The 18,252-nt window shown below is 41.2% G+C and overlaps 1 protein-coding gene across 2 annotated transcripts; it reads right to left on the reverse strand.

Moving 5' to 3' along the window:
- Positions 1-2,834: 2,834 nt before the first annotated feature.
- Positions 2,835-17,535, reverse strand: LOC115101935 (TBC1 domain family member 22B-like). Of its 2 annotated transcripts, XM_029621391.2 has the most exons (13): positions 17,266-17,535; positions 15,475-15,531; positions 14,090-14,439; positions 13,730-13,897; positions 13,548-13,618; positions 12,371-12,499; positions 7,060-7,125; positions 6,777-6,891; positions 5,398-5,504; positions 5,159-5,234; positions 4,856-4,983; positions 4,630-4,725; positions 2,835-4,372 (listed from the first exon to the last, which is right to left on the reverse strand). In XM_029621391.2, exons 1-13 carry the CDS (start codon positions 17,319-17,321, stop codon positions 4,244-4,246), a joined length of 1,548 nt encoding a protein of 515 aa, XP_029477251.2. In that variant the 5' UTR covers positions 17,322-17,535; the 3' UTR covers positions 2,835-4,243. The 2 variants fall into 2 exon arrangements, with proteins under 2 accessions (XP_029477251.2, XP_029477252.2); XM_029621392.2 differs by lacking the exon at positions 15,475-15,531.
- Positions 17,536-18,252: the final 717 nt, after the last annotated feature.

Raw genomic sequence — 18,252 nt, forward strand, 5'->3', positions numbered from 1 at the left:
ATTGAACTACATGGTGATCTTTGAAAACCAAAATGAGAATAATACTGGTACGGAAGTTATGGCACTTCTGTTTCCTCAGTATCATGAAGTTAATTCATATCATTACAGGTCTAATACCACCAAGGTCACTGTCCTAGTACTGATGATTTAAAAACCCCAACTTCAGTTAAAACATGTTTTTTTTAGGTTGTCATAGGGGTCACTAAAACCTGACAAATCAAATTTACTCCATTTTGTTCAATGCCATATCCACATGTCAATTTCACAAACTTGAACCTCAATGCCAATACAAGAATTATACAAATCTAAATAATGATTGTCAAACCTTTTGTACCATAGCAGAGAAATGGTTATGAAGGTTGGTAAAATAATAACATAAATACTATTCCTGCTTTACGTCCCCTAAGTGAGGTCACAGCAGGTAAGCTACTACATAACCCCAATATTTAAATTGAAACACAAATGCTGTACAAACAAAACAGGGCCAAATGATAACATTTCAGTTTTCTATGCTAGTCAAAGTGCATTACAAATGCTTATAACAAAGGCATCATTACAGACTTGAAATACAGCTGTGTTGATATCACAGTTTCCAACAGATCAAGTAACTGTGTAGGGACTCGGGAGGGCTACTTAAAAGTTGCCTTTGAATATCAACATCAGCATTAGCAGACAACCCTCAGAGGCAAGTCAAAACACATTCATTTACTGAAAAACATCTTAACATTTGAATTCTTAATATACACAATTTTCACTTCTATATTATTAAAGTTTACAGACAAGTGTTTAAGTTAAACATACTAAATAAGAGTAGATGCTGTTGCAAACAACAGACAGGGAAGTACAACAGTCATTTTTCTCTCCTTTCTGAAGAGCTTCCTGGATGGTCATTACATCGTGTTGCAGATTGTTGATTTAGATTGCACTGGTTGCTTTGTATATATATTCAGAAAGAGGAAATAAACAATGCAAAATCTTCAGCGCATGTTATGGACACCGCAAACATACAAAATATACATTTGGTAAAGTGTCAGATACTCTTAAATGTACATTACTTGAAGGTCTCATCAGTTTCAAATGACAACTTCATTTTGAAACAATTTAGCAACTTTCATATGTGCCACAGTTTCAAATGATCTAAAAAGAAAGTGTGACTAATCTGAATGTGAAAAATGAAGCCTGAGAATTACAAAGCAAAATAGCTAGTAATCAGTTGAGATAAACATAACCTAAGATACAGATGAACTGAAAATGTAGTTCAAAGTGTTCAAAATAATACACCATCTAAAAACACACGGTCCCCATTCTCACCCTATTCACATTGAGGCCTTGTGATTCAATATGGCACCACTATAGATAAGCCCTGAAATAAAGTACCTTTTCCTGGTCTACTGAGCGGCTATTAGTAACAGCTGTGACACCTCATTATATCATGTTGTACTACATTGAACAATTTGTTAGAGTAGATATTCACACTGGCCTTTTACTGGACTCAATATAGCCATGAAGGGAACAAGTGGTGGACAAAGTGGTCAAATATGCGGACTAGCTTCTACCACAAAACTCTGTTAGATAAAAATCGAAATAACTCCAAATATATTCTCTCTGAAACTTGAACGATGATCACTTAAACACTCATCATCCATTCAGAGTTCTTTCAAATATATGTTAAAACTTCTGAGACAACCAATACTGATTAATGCCAGTATGAATTTGAATTTAAAAGACCATAAACCGATGGTCAAGTATTTATCCCCTCTGGATTAAAATATCATTCATTTATGCAGTATAGTAAAGAGCTGCAATACCAAAACAGCATAGTGCTGCAATACCAGAACAGCATAGAGCTCCAATACCAGAACAGTATAGAGCTGCAATACCAGAACAGCATAGAGCTGCAATACCAGAACAGTATAGAGCTGCAATACCAGAACAGCATAGAGCTGCAATACCAGAACCGCATAGAGCTCCAATACCAGAACAGTATAGAGTTCAATACCAGAACAGTATAGAATTCAATACCAGAACAGTATAGAATTCAATACCAGAACAGTATAGAGTTCAATACCAGAACAGCATAGAGCTGCAATACCAGAACAGCATAGAGCTCCAATACCAGAACAGTATAGAGTTCAATACCAGAACAGTATAGAGTTCAATACCAGAACAGTATAGAATTCAATACCAGAACAGTGTAGAATTCAATACCAGAACAGTATAGAGTTCAATACCAGAACAGCATAGAGCTGCAATACCAGAACAGCATAGAGCTCCAATACCAGAACAGTATAGAATTCAATACCAGAACAGCATAGAGCTGCAATACCAGAACAGCATAGAGCTTCAATACCAGAACAGTATAGAGTTCAATACCAGAACAGTATAGAGTTCAATACCAGAACAGTATAGAGTTCAATAAAAGAACAGCATAGAGCTGCAATACCAGAACAGTATAGAGTTCCAATACCAGAACAGTATAGAGTTCCAATACCAGAACAGTATAGAGTTCCAATACCAGAACAGTATAGAGTTCTAATACCAGAACAGTATAGAGTTCTAATACCAGAACAGTGTAGAGCTTCAATACCAGAACAGTATAGAGTTCTAATACCAGAACAGTATAGAGTTCCAATACCAGAACAGTATAGAGTTCTAATACCAGAACAGTATAGAGTTCTAATACCGGAACAGTGTAGAGCTTTAATACCGGAACAGTATAGAGTTCCAATACCAGAACAGTATAGAGTTCCAATACCAGAACAGTATAGAGTTCCAATACCAGAACAGTATAGAGTTGTAGAACAGTATAGAGTTCTAATACCAGAACAGTATAGAGTTCTAATACCAGAACAGTGTAGAGCTTCAATACCAGAACAGTATAGAGTTCTAATACCAGAACAGTATAGAGTTCTAATACCAGAACAGTATAGAGTTCCAATACCAGAACAGTATAGAGTTCTAATACCAGAACAGTATAGAGTTCTAATACCAGAACAGTGTAGAGCTTCAATACCAGAACAGTATAGAGTTCTAATACCAGAACAGTATAGAGTTCTAATACCAGAACAGTATAGAGTTCCAATACCAGAACAGTATAGAGTTCTAATACCAGAACAGTATAGAGTTCCAATACCAGAACAGTATAGAGTTCCAATACCAGAACAGTATAGAGTTCCAATACCAGAACAGTATAGAGTTCTAATACCAGAACAGTATAGAGTTCTAATACCAGAACAGTATAGAGTTCCAATACCAGAACAGTATAGAGTTCCAATACCAGAACAGTATAGAGTTCCAATACCAGAACAGTATAGAGTTCTAATACCAGAACAGTATAGAGTTCTAATACCGGAACAGTGTAGAGCTTCAATACCGGAACAGTATAGAGTTCTAATACCAGAACAGTATAGAGTTCCAATACCGGAACAGCATAGAGTTCTAATACCAGAACAGTATAGAGTTCCAATACCAGAACAGCATAGAGTTCTAATACCAGAACAGTATAGAGTTCCAATACCATAACAGCATAGAGCTGCAATACCAGAACAGCGTAGAGTTCTAATACCAGAACAGTGTAGAGCTCCAATAGCAGAACAGTATAGAGTTCCAATACCAGAACAGTGTAGTTCTAATACCAGAACAGTGTAGTTCTAATACCAGAACAGTATAGAGTTCCAATACCAGAACAGTGTAGTTCTAATACCAGAACAGTATAGAGTTCCAATACCAGAACAGTATAGAGTTCCAATACCAGAACAGCATAGAGCTCCAATACCAGAACAGCATAGAGCTCTAATACCAGAACAGTGTAGAGCTCCAATACCAGAACAGTATAGAGTGTCAATAACAGAACTCACATAAGGTTATGGCTGATAGGAGTAAGGTTGAAGGGAAAGGGGGATACCTAGTCAGTTGAGGATTAGCTGTGTTGTATGTCCAGAACCTACTCGATGCCTACCGCATGAATTGTAACAGACTGCTATTGAGATGTCTAAGCCAGTGGCTCGGAGATAATACGCTGCAGGGACAGTGGAATGAAACTTGCCAATAAAAGTCTTAACAAACAGAGAGAACCTGCAAGCAAACTATAGTAGAAATAGGGTTTGAGGGTTCCTATTTTGAGCAAATGATTCTGTACCTGTGTGCAAGCTATATGTCGGCCAGTCATATCAAAGAGAGGAAGGAAACCTTACATTCCTCCTAACAGTATATCAGAATCTGTTTTACACCATTGCATAGAAGCCTATCTCCTGTAGTGATTGGGCGCGTCAGCGAACATGTACTTGAGTCTGTACGCTTCAGCCAGGAGAAGGCCCACTTCCTCATTCCCCCAGTGGATTGTGGGAAGGTTCTGGAGTAACATGAGAAGACCCTGGAAAGCCAAAGAGACATTTGATGACATTAATACCATGTTTGGAACCGGGTGGGTGGAAGTGTGTAAATAAACCCTGGTGGGCCTCAGTCACAATCTGCAGTGTCATAATCACCGAAATATGCAGATCTGTTTTTAATGAGAGCTTTTCACTGGAGGGGTCAGGTCATACAAAAAAAATTACACATTTTCAAATAGAAAGTACTCGAGTATTGTTCACTCAAACAAATCTCAAGAAAGGATAGAATTAATTGTACCTGAAAATCGACCATGGAGAGGATCTCTTTGCGCCACTCGATCAGGAAAGCAGCACAGACGTAGAGGTGAAAGTGGGAGAAGCCCTCTTGTTCAGCCTGCAGGGATACACGACAGGTCAGCATGTGTAGAACAGGTACACATCATCTATGTAAATCACTCAGACGTTCAAAACTAAACACAAAGTTTCAATGCAAATATCTATGTGTGTGTGTGTGTGTGTGTCACCTGATAGGTGTCCCAGAGGCGTATGGTGCAGCGTAGAGGCAGCTCTCTCATCAGCAGGTTGTTCATCCAGCGAAAAGCAAACTGCAGGTACTCCACCTCATACCTCTTAAAGTAGTTGTGTATGTCCTCTGTGAGAGAAAAGGGACGCAGTCACACAGCAAGTAGAGAAAACACAGAGAGGATGAAAACTGACCCTGAGACCATCTGAAAATGATGGGAGACCGGAGATCTACTTTCATATGAATTAAAAGGTAAGATCTCACCTCAGATACACGGTAACAACATGAGGAGATCATATCTCACCATCGATTCTGCTGACCAATTCTTCCAAAGCTTTCACATTGTTCTGAATCCCTGGCTGAGCAAAAGTGTAGTTGTCCTGCACAGATTAAACAACAATATCAACAACACGTCACCAGGAGGATTTTATTTGTGATTGTAAAGGGGAGGGGGAGGGTGGGGGTTGCTGCTGGAGACAACAGTGGGTCAGAATGAAGACCATAAGAGAAGACACAGAAAAATAACTGACTAACATGACTAACCTGTATTCCGTCCAGCAGCTTGGTCATGCACCAGAAACTGTCTGCCTCAATGTTCCTCTGGGTGTTAAGAGGCAGGGAAGCTACGTCAAAATTCTCCACATCCTCCTCTGTGGATGTAAACCCAAACGATCAGTGCACGGTCAGCGAAACACAACCCTACTTCCAGTTCACTGAGGCAGGGGTGTCACTCATTTCTCTGCGGGCCGTATTCGGTCTTCACCGAGGTCCTGGGGGCCGCACTTAAAGATGATCATTTTTTCTTGCCGTAAAAATTTGCAAAAAAAAGAAGAAGAGTTTTGGCATTTTCGATGCTCCCTGACTGCCTAGCTTTCGTTTCGATGACTTATCTAGCTGGACAGCGTGAAGAGAGTGTACAGTAGATGACTGTTAGGAAGCTATACAGGGTGAAGAGACTATAGATGACTGTTATCTAGCTGGACAGAGTGTAGAGACTATAGATGACTGTTATCTATCTGGACAGAGTGAAGAGACTATAGATGACTGTTAGGAAGCTGGACAGAGTGAAGAGACTATAGATGACTGTTAGGAAGCTGGACAGAGTGAAGAGACTATAGATGACTGTTAGGAAGCTGGACAGAGTGAAGAGACTATAGATGACTGTTAGGAAGCTGGACAGAGTGAAGAGACTATAGATGACTGTTATCTAGAGACTGTAAATGTAGCTCCATTATAATTTCTACAGTTTCCATTTGGTTTTAGTCATTTCAATGTCGATTGAGACAGTTTTCCCGGGAGGGATACAAAGAAAAAGTATTACCAATTAAATTCGCCACACGGGTGGTTTGATAAAAAAATAGATATATTTGAGTTTGACATGTGCACTAAGGGAAGCCGACTGGTTTGTAATGCTGACAAATAACCAGACAGGAAAAATGTATGCTTTAATCCTTCTGTATGTAATATAAAACAAAGATAATTGGACACCCTGTCAAGAGGATTCAGAGGTCATTTTCCTTTCAAATGGACAAGCCTCATCTGGTTGGACAGAAATCTATGACCCCCACCAGAGGAGGCTCTTGGGAAGAGCTATAAGAGGACAGGCACATTGTAATGGCTGGAATGGAATAAATGACACATGGTTTCTATAGGTTTGATGTGTTTGATACCATTCAATTTATTCCATGCCAGCCATTACACTGAGCCCGTCCTCCTCTACAGCTATAGGATCTTAATTTGATCGCATTTGTTGCTGAGAATTGTTTACTGCACAGGAGGAAATTGCAAACTTGTAGTGTATTCGTGGCTTAAAATGGCTTCTAAAGTTTGTAATTTCCACTTTAAAATGTCAGACTTGATTTGCCCTAACAAAAAATTTATCAAACCCTACAAATAAATCCTTATCCTCCAGCCAAACCTACCAACAAATTCGGAGAGGAAGACAACAAAGAATGGAGTGACCAAGTCATTGATTCCCTGGACGTAGCCGCTGGCTGGATGGCGGATAGCCCAGATGAAGAGGATCCTCTCAAACACCTGATTGAACACATGAAGGCACAGACAGGACAGGATTCAATCCAAAGTGAAATGTCATGTCTATTACGTTGTAACAAAACTTCTCTCCAGAATATCAAAACGTGGAATTGGCAGACTGTCCATCCAAGCCAGGCGACTAGTATGAAGACCTGAGAGAGAGAAGCTCACCTCTTGCACAGTGGGCTGCTGGAAAAGTGGAATTAGTGGGTTTGTCCTCGGAATATCGATGTGGATCTGTGGAAACAAAGCACGGGCTACTTAAACACTGACTCACTACAGTAGACATATTCTACTTAAACACTGACTCACTACAGTAGGCAGGGCTACTTAAACACTGACTCACTACAGTAGACAGGGCTACTTAAACACTGACTCACTACAGTAGGCATATTCTACTTAAACACTGACTCACTACAGTAGGCAGGGCTACTTAAACACTGACTCACTACAGTAGACAGGGCTACTTAAACACTAACTCACTACAGTAGACAGGGATACTTAAACACTGACTCACTACAGTAGAATTACTCTACTTAAACACTGACTCACTACAGTAGGCAGGGCTACTTAAAAACTGACTCACTACAGTAGACAGGGCTACTTAAACACTGACTCACTACAGTAGAATTACTATACTTAAACACTGACTCACTACAATAGCCATATTCTACTTAAACACTGACTCACTACAGTAGGCAGGGCTACTTAAACACTGACTCACTACAGTAGAATTACTCTACTTAAACACTGACTCACTACAATAGAAAGGGCTACTTAAACACTGACTCACTACAGTAGGCATATTCTACTTAAACACTGACTCACTACAGTAGACAGGGCTACTTAAACACTGACTCACTACAGTAGGCAGGGCTACTTAAACACTGACTCACTACAGTAGACAGGGCTACTTAAACACTGACTCACTACAGTAGGCATATTCTACTTAAACACTGACTCACTACAGTAGGCAGGGCTACTTAAACACTGACTCACTACAGTAGACAGGGCTACTTAAACACTAACTCACTACAGTAGACAGGGATACTTAAACACTGACTCACTACAGTAGAATTACTCTACTTAAACACTGACTCACTACAATAGAAAGGGCTACTTAAACACTGACTCACTACAGTAGGCATATTCTACTTAAACACTGACTCACTACAGTAGGCAGGGCTACTTAAACACTGACTCACTGCAGTAGACAGGGCTACTTAAACACTGACTCACTACAGTAGGCAGGGCTACTTAAACACTGACTCACTACAGTAGAATTACTCTACTTAAACACTGACTCACTACAATAGAAAGGGCTACTTAAACACTGACTCACTACAGTAGGCATATTCTACTTAAACACTGACTCACTACAGTAGACAGGGCTACTTAAACACTGACTCACTACAGTAGACAGGGCTACTTAAACACTGACTCACTACAGTAGGATTACTCTACTTAAACACTGACTCACTACAGTAGGCAGGGCTACTTAAACACTGACTCACTACAGTAGACAGGGATACTTAAACACTGACTCACTACAGTAGAATTACTCTACTTAAATACTGACTCACTACAGTAGAAAGGGCTACTTAAACACTGACTCACTACAGTAGGCATATTCTACTTAAACACTGACTCACTACAGTAGCAGGGCTACTTAAACACTGACTCACTACAGTAGACAGGGCTACTTAAACACTGACTCACTACAGTAGGCAGGGCTACTTAAACACTGACTCGCTACAGTATAATTACTCTACTTAAACACTGACTCACTACAGTAGACAGGGCTACTTAAACACTGACTCACTACAGTAGACAGGGATACTTAAACACTGACTCACTACAGTAGACATATTCTACTTAAACACTGACTCACTACAGTAGACAGGGCTACTTAAACACTGACTCACTACAGTAGACAGGGCTACTTAAACACTGACTCACTACAGTAGACAGGGATACTTAAACACTGACTCACTACAGTAGACAGGGATACTTAAACACTGACTCACTACAGTAGGATTACTCTACTTAAACACTGACTCACTACAGTAGACAGGGCTACTTAAACACTGACTCACTACAGTAGACATGGATACTTAAACACTGACTCACTACAGTAGACAGGGATACTTAAACACTGACTCACTACAGTAGACAGGGATACTTAAACACTGACTCACTACAGTAGGATTACTCTACTTAAACACTGACTCACTACAATAGAAAGGGCTACTTAAACACTGACTCACTACAGTAGGCATATTCTACTTAAACACTGACTCACTACAGTAGGCAGGGCTACTTAAACACTGACTCACTACAGTAGACAGGGCTACTTAAACACTGACTCACTACAGTAGGCATATTCTACTTAAACACTGACTCACTACAGTAGGCAGGGCTACTTAAACACTGACTCACTACAGTAGACAGGGCTACTTAAACACTGACTCACTACAGTAGACAGGGCTACTTAAACACTGACTCACTACAGTAGACAGGGATACTGAAACACTGACTCACTACAGTAGGCAGGGCTACTTAAACACTGACTCACTACAGTAGACATATTCTACTTAAACACTGACTCACTACAGTAGGCATATTCTACTTAAACACTGACTCACTACAGTAGACATATTCTACTTAAACACTGACTCACTACAGTAGGCAGGGCTACTTAAACACTGACTCACTACAGTAGACAGGGCTACTTAAACACTGACTCACTACAGTAGGCATATTCTACTTAAACACTGACTCACTACAGTAGGCAGGGCTACTTAAACACTGACTCACTACAGTAGACAGGGCTACTTAAACACTAACTCACTACAGTAGACAGGGATACTTAAACACTGACTCACTACAGTAGAATTACTCTACTTAAACACTGACTCACTACAGTAGGCAGGGCTACTTAAAAACTGACTCACTACAGTAGACAGGGCTACTTAAACACTGACTCACTACAGTAGAATTACTATACTTAAACACTGACTCACTACAATAGCCATATTCTACTTAAACACTGACTCACTACAGTAGGCAGGGCTACTTAAACACTGACTCACTACAGTAGAATTACTCTACTTAAACACTGACTCACTACAATAGAAAGGGCTACTTAAACACTGACTCACTACAGTAGGCATATTCTACTTAAACACTGACTCACTACAGTAGGCAGGGCTACTTAAACACTGACTCACTGCAGTAGACAGGGCTACTTAAACACTGACTCACTACAGTAGGCAGGGCTACTTAAACACTGACTCACTACAGTAGAATGACTCTACTTAAACACTGACTCACTACAATAGAAAGGGCTACTTAAACACTGACTCACTACAGTAGGCATATTCTACTTAAACACTGACTCACTACAGTAGACAGGGCTACTTAAACACTGACTCACTACAGTAGACAGGGCTACTTAAACACTGACTCACTACAGTAGGATTACTCTACTTAAACACTGACTCACTACAGTAGGCAGGGCTACTTAAACACTGACTCACTACAGTAGACAGGGATACTTAAACACTGACTCACTACAGTAGAATTACTCTACTTAAATACTGACTCACTACAATAGAAAGGGCTACTTAAACACTGACTCACTACAGTAGGCATATTCTACTTAAACACTGACTCACTACAGTAGGCAGGGCTACTTAAACACTGACTCACTACAGTAGACAGGGCTACTTAAACACTGACTCACTACAGTAGGCAGGGCTACTTAAACACTGACTCGCTACAGTATAATTACTCTACTTAAACACTGACTCACTACAGTAGACAGGGCTACTTAAACACTGACTCACTGCAGTAGACAGGGCTACTTAAACACTGACTCACTACAGTAGGCAGGGCTACTTAAACACTGACTCACTACAGTAGAATTACTCTACTTAAACACTGACTCACTACAATAGAAAGGGCTACTTAAACACTGACTCACTACAGTAGGCATATTCTACTTAAACACTGACTCACTACAGTAGACAGGGCTACTTAAACACTGACTCACTACAGTAGACAGGGCTACTTAAACACTGACTCACTACAGTAGGATTACTCTACTTAAACACTGACTCACTACAGTAGGCAGGGCTACTTAAACACTGACTCACTACAGTAGAATTACTCTACTTAAATACTGACTCACTACAGTAGAAAGGGCTACTTAAACACTGACTCACTACAGTAGGCATATTCTACTTAAACACTGACTCACTACAGTAGGCAGGGTTACTTAAACACTGACTCACTACAGTAGACAGGGCTACTTAAACACTGACTCACTACAGTAGGCAGGGCTACTTAAACACTGACTCGCTACAGTATAATTACTCTACTTAAACACTAACTCACTACAGTAGACAGGGCTACTTAAACACTGACTCACTACAGTAGACAGGGATACTTAAACACTGACTCACTACAGTAGACATATTCTACTTAAACACTGACTCACTACAGTAGACAGGGCTACTTAAACACTGACTCACTACAGTAGACAGGGATACTTAAACACTGACTCACTACAGTAGACAGGGATACTTAAACACTGACTCACTACAGTAGGATTACTCTACTTAAACACTGACTCACTACAGTAGACAGGGCTACTTAAACACTGACTCACTACAGTAGACATGGATACTTAAACACTGACTCACTACAGTAGACAGGGATACTTAAACACTGACTCACTACAGTAGACAGGGATACTTAAACACTGACTCACTACAGTAGGATTACTCTACTTAAACACTGACTCACTACAGTAGGCAGGGCTACTTAAACACTGACTCACTACAGTAGACAGGGATACTTAAACACTGACTCACTACAGTAGAATTACTCTACTTAAACACTGACTCACTACAATAGAAAGGGCTACTTAAACACTGACTCACTACAGTAGGCATATTCTACTTAAACACTGACTCACTACAGTAGGCAGGGCTACTTAAACACTGACTCACTACAGTAGACAGGGCTACTTAAACACTGACTCACTACAGTAGGCATATTCTACTTAAACACTGACTCACTACAGTAGGCAGGGCTACTTAAACACTGACTCACTACAGTAGACAGGGCTACTTAAACACTGACTCACTACAGTAGACAGGGCTACTTAAACACTGACTCACTACAGTAGACAGGGATACTGAAACACTGACTCACTACAGTAGGCAGGGCTACTTAAACACTGACTCACTACAGTAGACATATTCTACTTAAACACTGACTCACTACAGTAGGCATATTCTACTTAAACACTGACTCACTACAGTAGGCAGGGCTACTTAAACACTGACTCACTACAGTAGGCAGGGCTACTTAAACACTGACTCACTACAGTAGGCATATCCTACTTAAACACTGACTCACCAGAGTGGGTAGCATTGGTTGTTAGGATTTAGTGCTTTGATGACACGTGTATTACCTGTCTATATGTGTCTTTGTAAGTTTCGTCTGTCCTGGAGTGGTAATACTGTTCAATGAAGCCAAAGTACTCGTCTCTCTTCCTCTTCAGCACCAGATCTCTGCGCTCCATGTTGGCTGGGAGGTAACCCTACCATGACAGAGAGGACGACAATGAAAGAGAAGAAAAGAGGATATTCTCTTGAAGATGTGAACAGTACCGGAACAGGGTAGAAGAGTGATACGAGTCAAGGGTCAATACTACAGTCAAGATTATGTAGATCGTATCTCAACAAATACCCAATGTGTGTGCAGTTGTCATATATAATACACTTAGTGTACAAAACATTAAGAACACCTGCTCTTTCCATGACACAGACTGACCAGGTGAAAGCTTTGATCGCTTATTGATGTCAATTGTTAAATCCACTTCAATCAGTTTAGATGAAGGGGAGGAGACGGGTTAAAGAAGGATTTATAAGACTTGAGACATGGATTGTGTCTGTGTGCCATTCAGAGGGTGAGTGGGCAACACAAAAGGTTTAACTGCCTTTGGGTATGGTAGTAGGTGGCAGGTGCACCGGTTCGTGTCAAGAACTGCAACGCTGCTGGGTTTTTCACGCTCAACAGTTTCCCGTGAGTATCAAAAATGGTCCACTCCTTAAGGTACATCCAGCCAACTTGACATAACAGTGTGAAGCATTGGAGTCAACATGGGACAGCATCTCTGTGGAATGCTTTCGACACATTGTAGAGTCCATGCCCTGACAAATTGAGACTGCTCTGAGGGCAAAAGGTGGGGGGGGGGGGTCAATCGTCATACTCCTTGTGTGTGATCTCCTGCCTAGTCAAAGGTCATCATGGTACTTACAGAGAGCAAGTCAAAGGTCATCATGGTACATACTGAGGGAAGTCAAAGGTCATCATGGTACATACAGAGAGGAAGTCAAAGGTCATCATGGTACATACAGAGAGGAAGTCAAAGGTCATCATGGTACTTACAGAGAGCAAGTCAAAGGTCATCATGGTACATACAGAGAGGAAGTCAAAGGTCATCATGGTACTTACAGAGAGCAAGTCAAAGGTCATCATGGTACTTACAGAGAGGAAGTCAAAGGTCATCATGGTACATACAGAGGGAAGTCAAAGGTCATCATGGTACTTATAGAGAGCGAGTCAAAGGTCATCATGGTACTTACAGAGAGGAGCCTCCATGTAATGGGCCTCACTTCTCGTGGAATACCTGACCAGCTGTGCTTCCGGAGCTCCTCTGTGGATCACAAGGACCAGGAGATAGAATGAGAATACAGTACATACATTGTAAACACAACATTGGCCTTGTATTAGTTATTTCAATCTATAAGGTGCAGTTTATTCTCACCAAGGTCGGTGTTAGGACAGGACAGAAGGTATTTGAATTTGTCCAATCGGCTCTTGTCTCGCACTGTCATGATTGGGGCCCCCGAGGAATTTTGGTCAGAGATTCTGGCGACTAACGGGATGATAGGACGAACTGGGAGAGACTGTTGCTTCTGCAGGGTGGAGCGTACTGTGGAGGAAGAGACCAAGAGTGGAGGATGATGGGACAAGTCGCAGAGAGCAGACTATCAACAATATCAGTTTTTAGTTGATAATGAGAAGTATCTTTAATACATCCACATGGGATATGAACACTAAATGCAAAGACATGTTTCCTAAAATACACCCCACCCCTGACTTTAGCGTCCAGTGTTCACATCACCTGTATTGGTGTTGAGCTGGGCCTCACTGCTGGACTTCACCACCACTCTGCCATTGATCTGTCCACAGTCTGCGTCCTCCTCCTGCTGAAGACAGCCCTCTGCTGTTGGGGGAGCCAGCCGGTCTGCTGGCTCCCTGGTGGTGTCACTGGGTTGTTGTAAAGGAAGAGGAGGCACCTGGTGCACGGAGTGCAGGGTGGACGGGAGAGATGAGGGGTGAATGGGAGCTAACAAGTCCTCGTCGTCCTCGTCATCAATGTCCCAGGCGTCGTTGGTGCTACGGGCAAATTCGTGGAAACTGGATGCTTTTTTAGACTTGAGATTGTCTCCCTTGGGAGTGTCTTTAGGAAACCTGCAGAGAGAAAAAGGGGGAGGAAAGAAATGTCATCTACGTGTCACTGATACAATGAAGATACCGTTGAGTAGCTGCAGCACTCTCATGGTAAAGACAAGACGAAGCATTGACACTGATACAATGAAGATACCATTGAGTAGCTGCAGCACTCTCATGGTAAAGACAAGACGATGCATTGACACTGATACAATGAAGATACCATTGAGTAGCTGCAGCTACTCTCATGTTAAAGACAAGACGATGCATTGACACTGATACAATGAAGATACCATTGAGTAGCTGCAGCTACTCTCATGGTAAAGACAAGACGATGCATTGACACTGATACAATGAAGATACCATTGAGTAGCTGCAGCTACTCTCATGTTAAAGACAAGACGATGCATTGACACTGATACAATGAAGATACCATTGAGTAGCTGCAGCTACTCTCATGTTAAAGACAAGACGATGCATTGACAACATACAATATCAAAAGGAACAGCTGACCAAATGGCATAAAAAAGGCCAACAACAAAACAAATAGAGGTAAAAAGAAAGACCAATGTGTTTTACGCTTCAAAACACACCGACGGCCGTCGTTACGAACAACAGTACGCAGCATCATCTGGATGTTTCTACAACACAAGTTCCAACTTTCACCTCCTGCTCTACAGCGCACAGTTTGACTGCACACCGAGTTCGATAAATCCATTGTGTGTGTGTGTGTGTACCACACCGAACGCGCACTGCAACTGCCTCTGCAACGCACAATGCTGCAAGGCAAACGCAGCGTTTCATTGGAAATGAATGTTATTCTGGTGTACCAACAAACAAAAAAATGCAATGATGCTGTCGGTGTGTTTGGAAGTGTTAACGTGACACAATCAAACCAACAGTGCCATTCTCATCCACACATGTTCAAGGGCTTTTGGCAATATAGACACGAACATCCACGATCTAAAGTAAGCATACAAATAGAAATGAAACATTTTTAAAATGCTGAATGAAGGGTGAAAAAGAATCCCTGCGGGCTGCATGCAGAGCACTTACGTGCGGTGGATTCTGGGGTCAAGGGGAGGGTGCTGTGCTCCATAAACTGGCTGTATACTGTAGAGGAGAAAGAGCAGTGACCTAGCAGCACTTCACTGGGCTCACTGAGGCCTCTTTTCATGTTTTCATTGACAATGTTGGCCATTATAGCAGACTCATTATGAATTTGCCAGGTTCATAAAGCATAGACTCCCCAGAGCAACCACTATGGGCAGACAGAGGACTTCATTTTTTCTTATCCCCCCTCAAATATGAACCTATTCTCTTCGGGTTTTGGAAAATGGTACAGTAGGAGTACAGCTGTAACACATTATGTGACGTGAGGCGAGAGCCTTAGTGACACCCCATGGAGAGTATCCACTCACCACCGATCTGATGATGCTACAAGATCTGAGAGCTGCAACACACAGTCCAACGGCCCCCCGTGTGTCTGTCTCCCTTTGTGTTTCTGACGTGAACCAAGCTCGGTTGGAGAAGAAATAGCCCTACTGTTGTAGATGACTAAATTAGTCAAGTTACTGGATCTTTAAAACGGCAATCAGCAGTTAAAACAAGAACAAAGCCTCAGTGTCGGTAAGAAGATGAGGGATGGGGCTGGAGAAATGTACCCACTCTTAAATTCAAGGACTGACCATCCATTATATCAACATTATAGTTTTAACCATGAGGCAATACATTTTAATGCTATACAGTATAAGAAAAAAAAAAATATATATATATATGTAGCATCTGCAGATTGCCTCTTTAACACAATAATAGCTCATGTTGTAGTAAAGTGGCTCATCAGCTGGGTCTTAGGAGGATATTGTAGGATATCGACATGATCTAGTAACCTTTTAGTAGACTATTCATTTGTACAATGGCAATAACCCTGTCTGGTTGGTATCTCATAACAGCTTATTACATAGCTTGTTCTGTCAGGGATTGGGAAAAATGTTACTTCCTGTTCTTGGCCCTAGTGTTTGCATTGTGGCTACCACCAAAGACAACACCCAATCCTTAGAGACCACTCACATTACCTTGGCACCTGCCTCCAGAGACACATTGTGTCAATTTCTGTCAATTTTCCCAGCCATAAAGAGGTTCCACAAGAAAGGCCATATGCCAATCTATTTGGTAATACTGTATTGGGGACGTTTCTGAAGTATTTTCTCAGTCTTTCCTGCTTATCCTAGATGTCAACATTCACCCATTACAGACCACCTGACATGTTGTGTGGACATATGGTAGCCAAGACAAAGGCATGAAGATTACCTCATGAGCTCCAATATGCAACAAAGACCACCACTTCCGTATTGCCTAAAGGGAAGGTTTATGTTTATTGTCATGAGTCTTGTCCTGGAGGCAGAACTGAGCGATTCCCCCATAGAACAGCTGCAAAGTCTAAATTGGCTATACTGTAAAAATGTATGAAAACAAGAAAATAGCTTTTTGGACTTAATTTAAGGTTAGGGTTAGTTATTAGGTTTAGCAGTGTGGTTAGGTTTAAAATACGATTGTATGACTTTGTGGCTGTGCCAGCTAGTGACCACTCTGCACAGCGGCCCCCAGAACAAGATTCATGGCGAAAAATGATAACCTGCGCACAACGGCTTCATAAACTAGCTATCTAATTAAACAAGGTTAAGCATGTGTTTTTATTAACATTTAATGACACTGTAATTACGCAAAACCAACGCTACGATGCCCACTAAAATACAGAGTTAACTCATTATCAGAATACACATTTATAATCTTTAAAAAATCACGAAATATTATTCATCATTACCGAGAGGGAGAACTGAAACATACCTTCCTGGAACCTTCGCGCTTTTCCTCCAGAAAGGAATTATGTTGTCGGTGGCCATGCTCAGTTAATGCAAATCCCCTCAGTCTAACACGGCGCGCAGTTCTACAAATGTACAAAGCATTGGAGAAGATTTTAGCGTTTCAGATTCGATATACTAAACCGGCTTGTCTTTGCAGCAACCAACAATAAAAGTTTTGACGTGTGTCAATAATGTCCTTTTGTTGCAATTGCCGATACAGTATAATACAGAACGGTGGAGGTCGCCATCTTGGAGTACATTAACATGGACGTGTGATTGGCGGACGGGTTTAACAGGTGCATAGACACTTACCAATAGGAATACTATAGCGAAAGGAAGTCAACCTTCTCTGAACACGCGTCTTCCATCATGTTATAATTAAGTAATAAGGCCCGAGGAGGTGTGGTATATGGCCAATATACCACGGCTAAGGGCTGTTCTTTGTCACAATGCAACTCTGAGTGCCTGGATACAGCCCTTAGCTGTGGTACATTAGCCATATACCAAACCCCCGAGGTACCATATTGCTATTATAAACTGGTTACCAACTTAATTAGAAAAGTAACAATAAATGTTTTGGCATACCCCTGGTATACCACAGCTTTCAGCCAATCAGCATTCAGGTCCTCGAACCACCCATTTTTAAAATTATATTATAAACTGGGTGGTTTGAGCCCTGAATGCTGATTGGCGGGCAGTATATCAGTATATCAGACCGTATACCACGGGTATGACAAAACATGTATTTTTACTGCTCTAATTACATTGGTAGCCAGTTTATAATAGCAATAAGGCGCCTCGGGTGTTTATAGTACATGGCCAATATACCACGGCTAAGATCCAGGCACTTATGCGTTGCGTCACGCATAAGAACAGCCATTAGCCGTGGTATATTGGCCATATACCACGCCTCCTCGGGCCTTATTGCTTAAACATGCAACAGTTTAGATAAAGGGGGAAACAAACATTT

This window comes from Oncorhynchus nerka, linkage group LG20 (genome assembly GCF_034236695.1).
Source record: "Oncorhynchus nerka isolate Pitt River linkage group LG20, Oner_Uvic_2.0, whole genome shotgun sequence".
NCBI classification, from domain to species: domain Eukaryota; kingdom Metazoa; phylum Chordata; class Actinopteri; order Salmoniformes; family Salmonidae; genus Oncorhynchus; species Oncorhynchus nerka.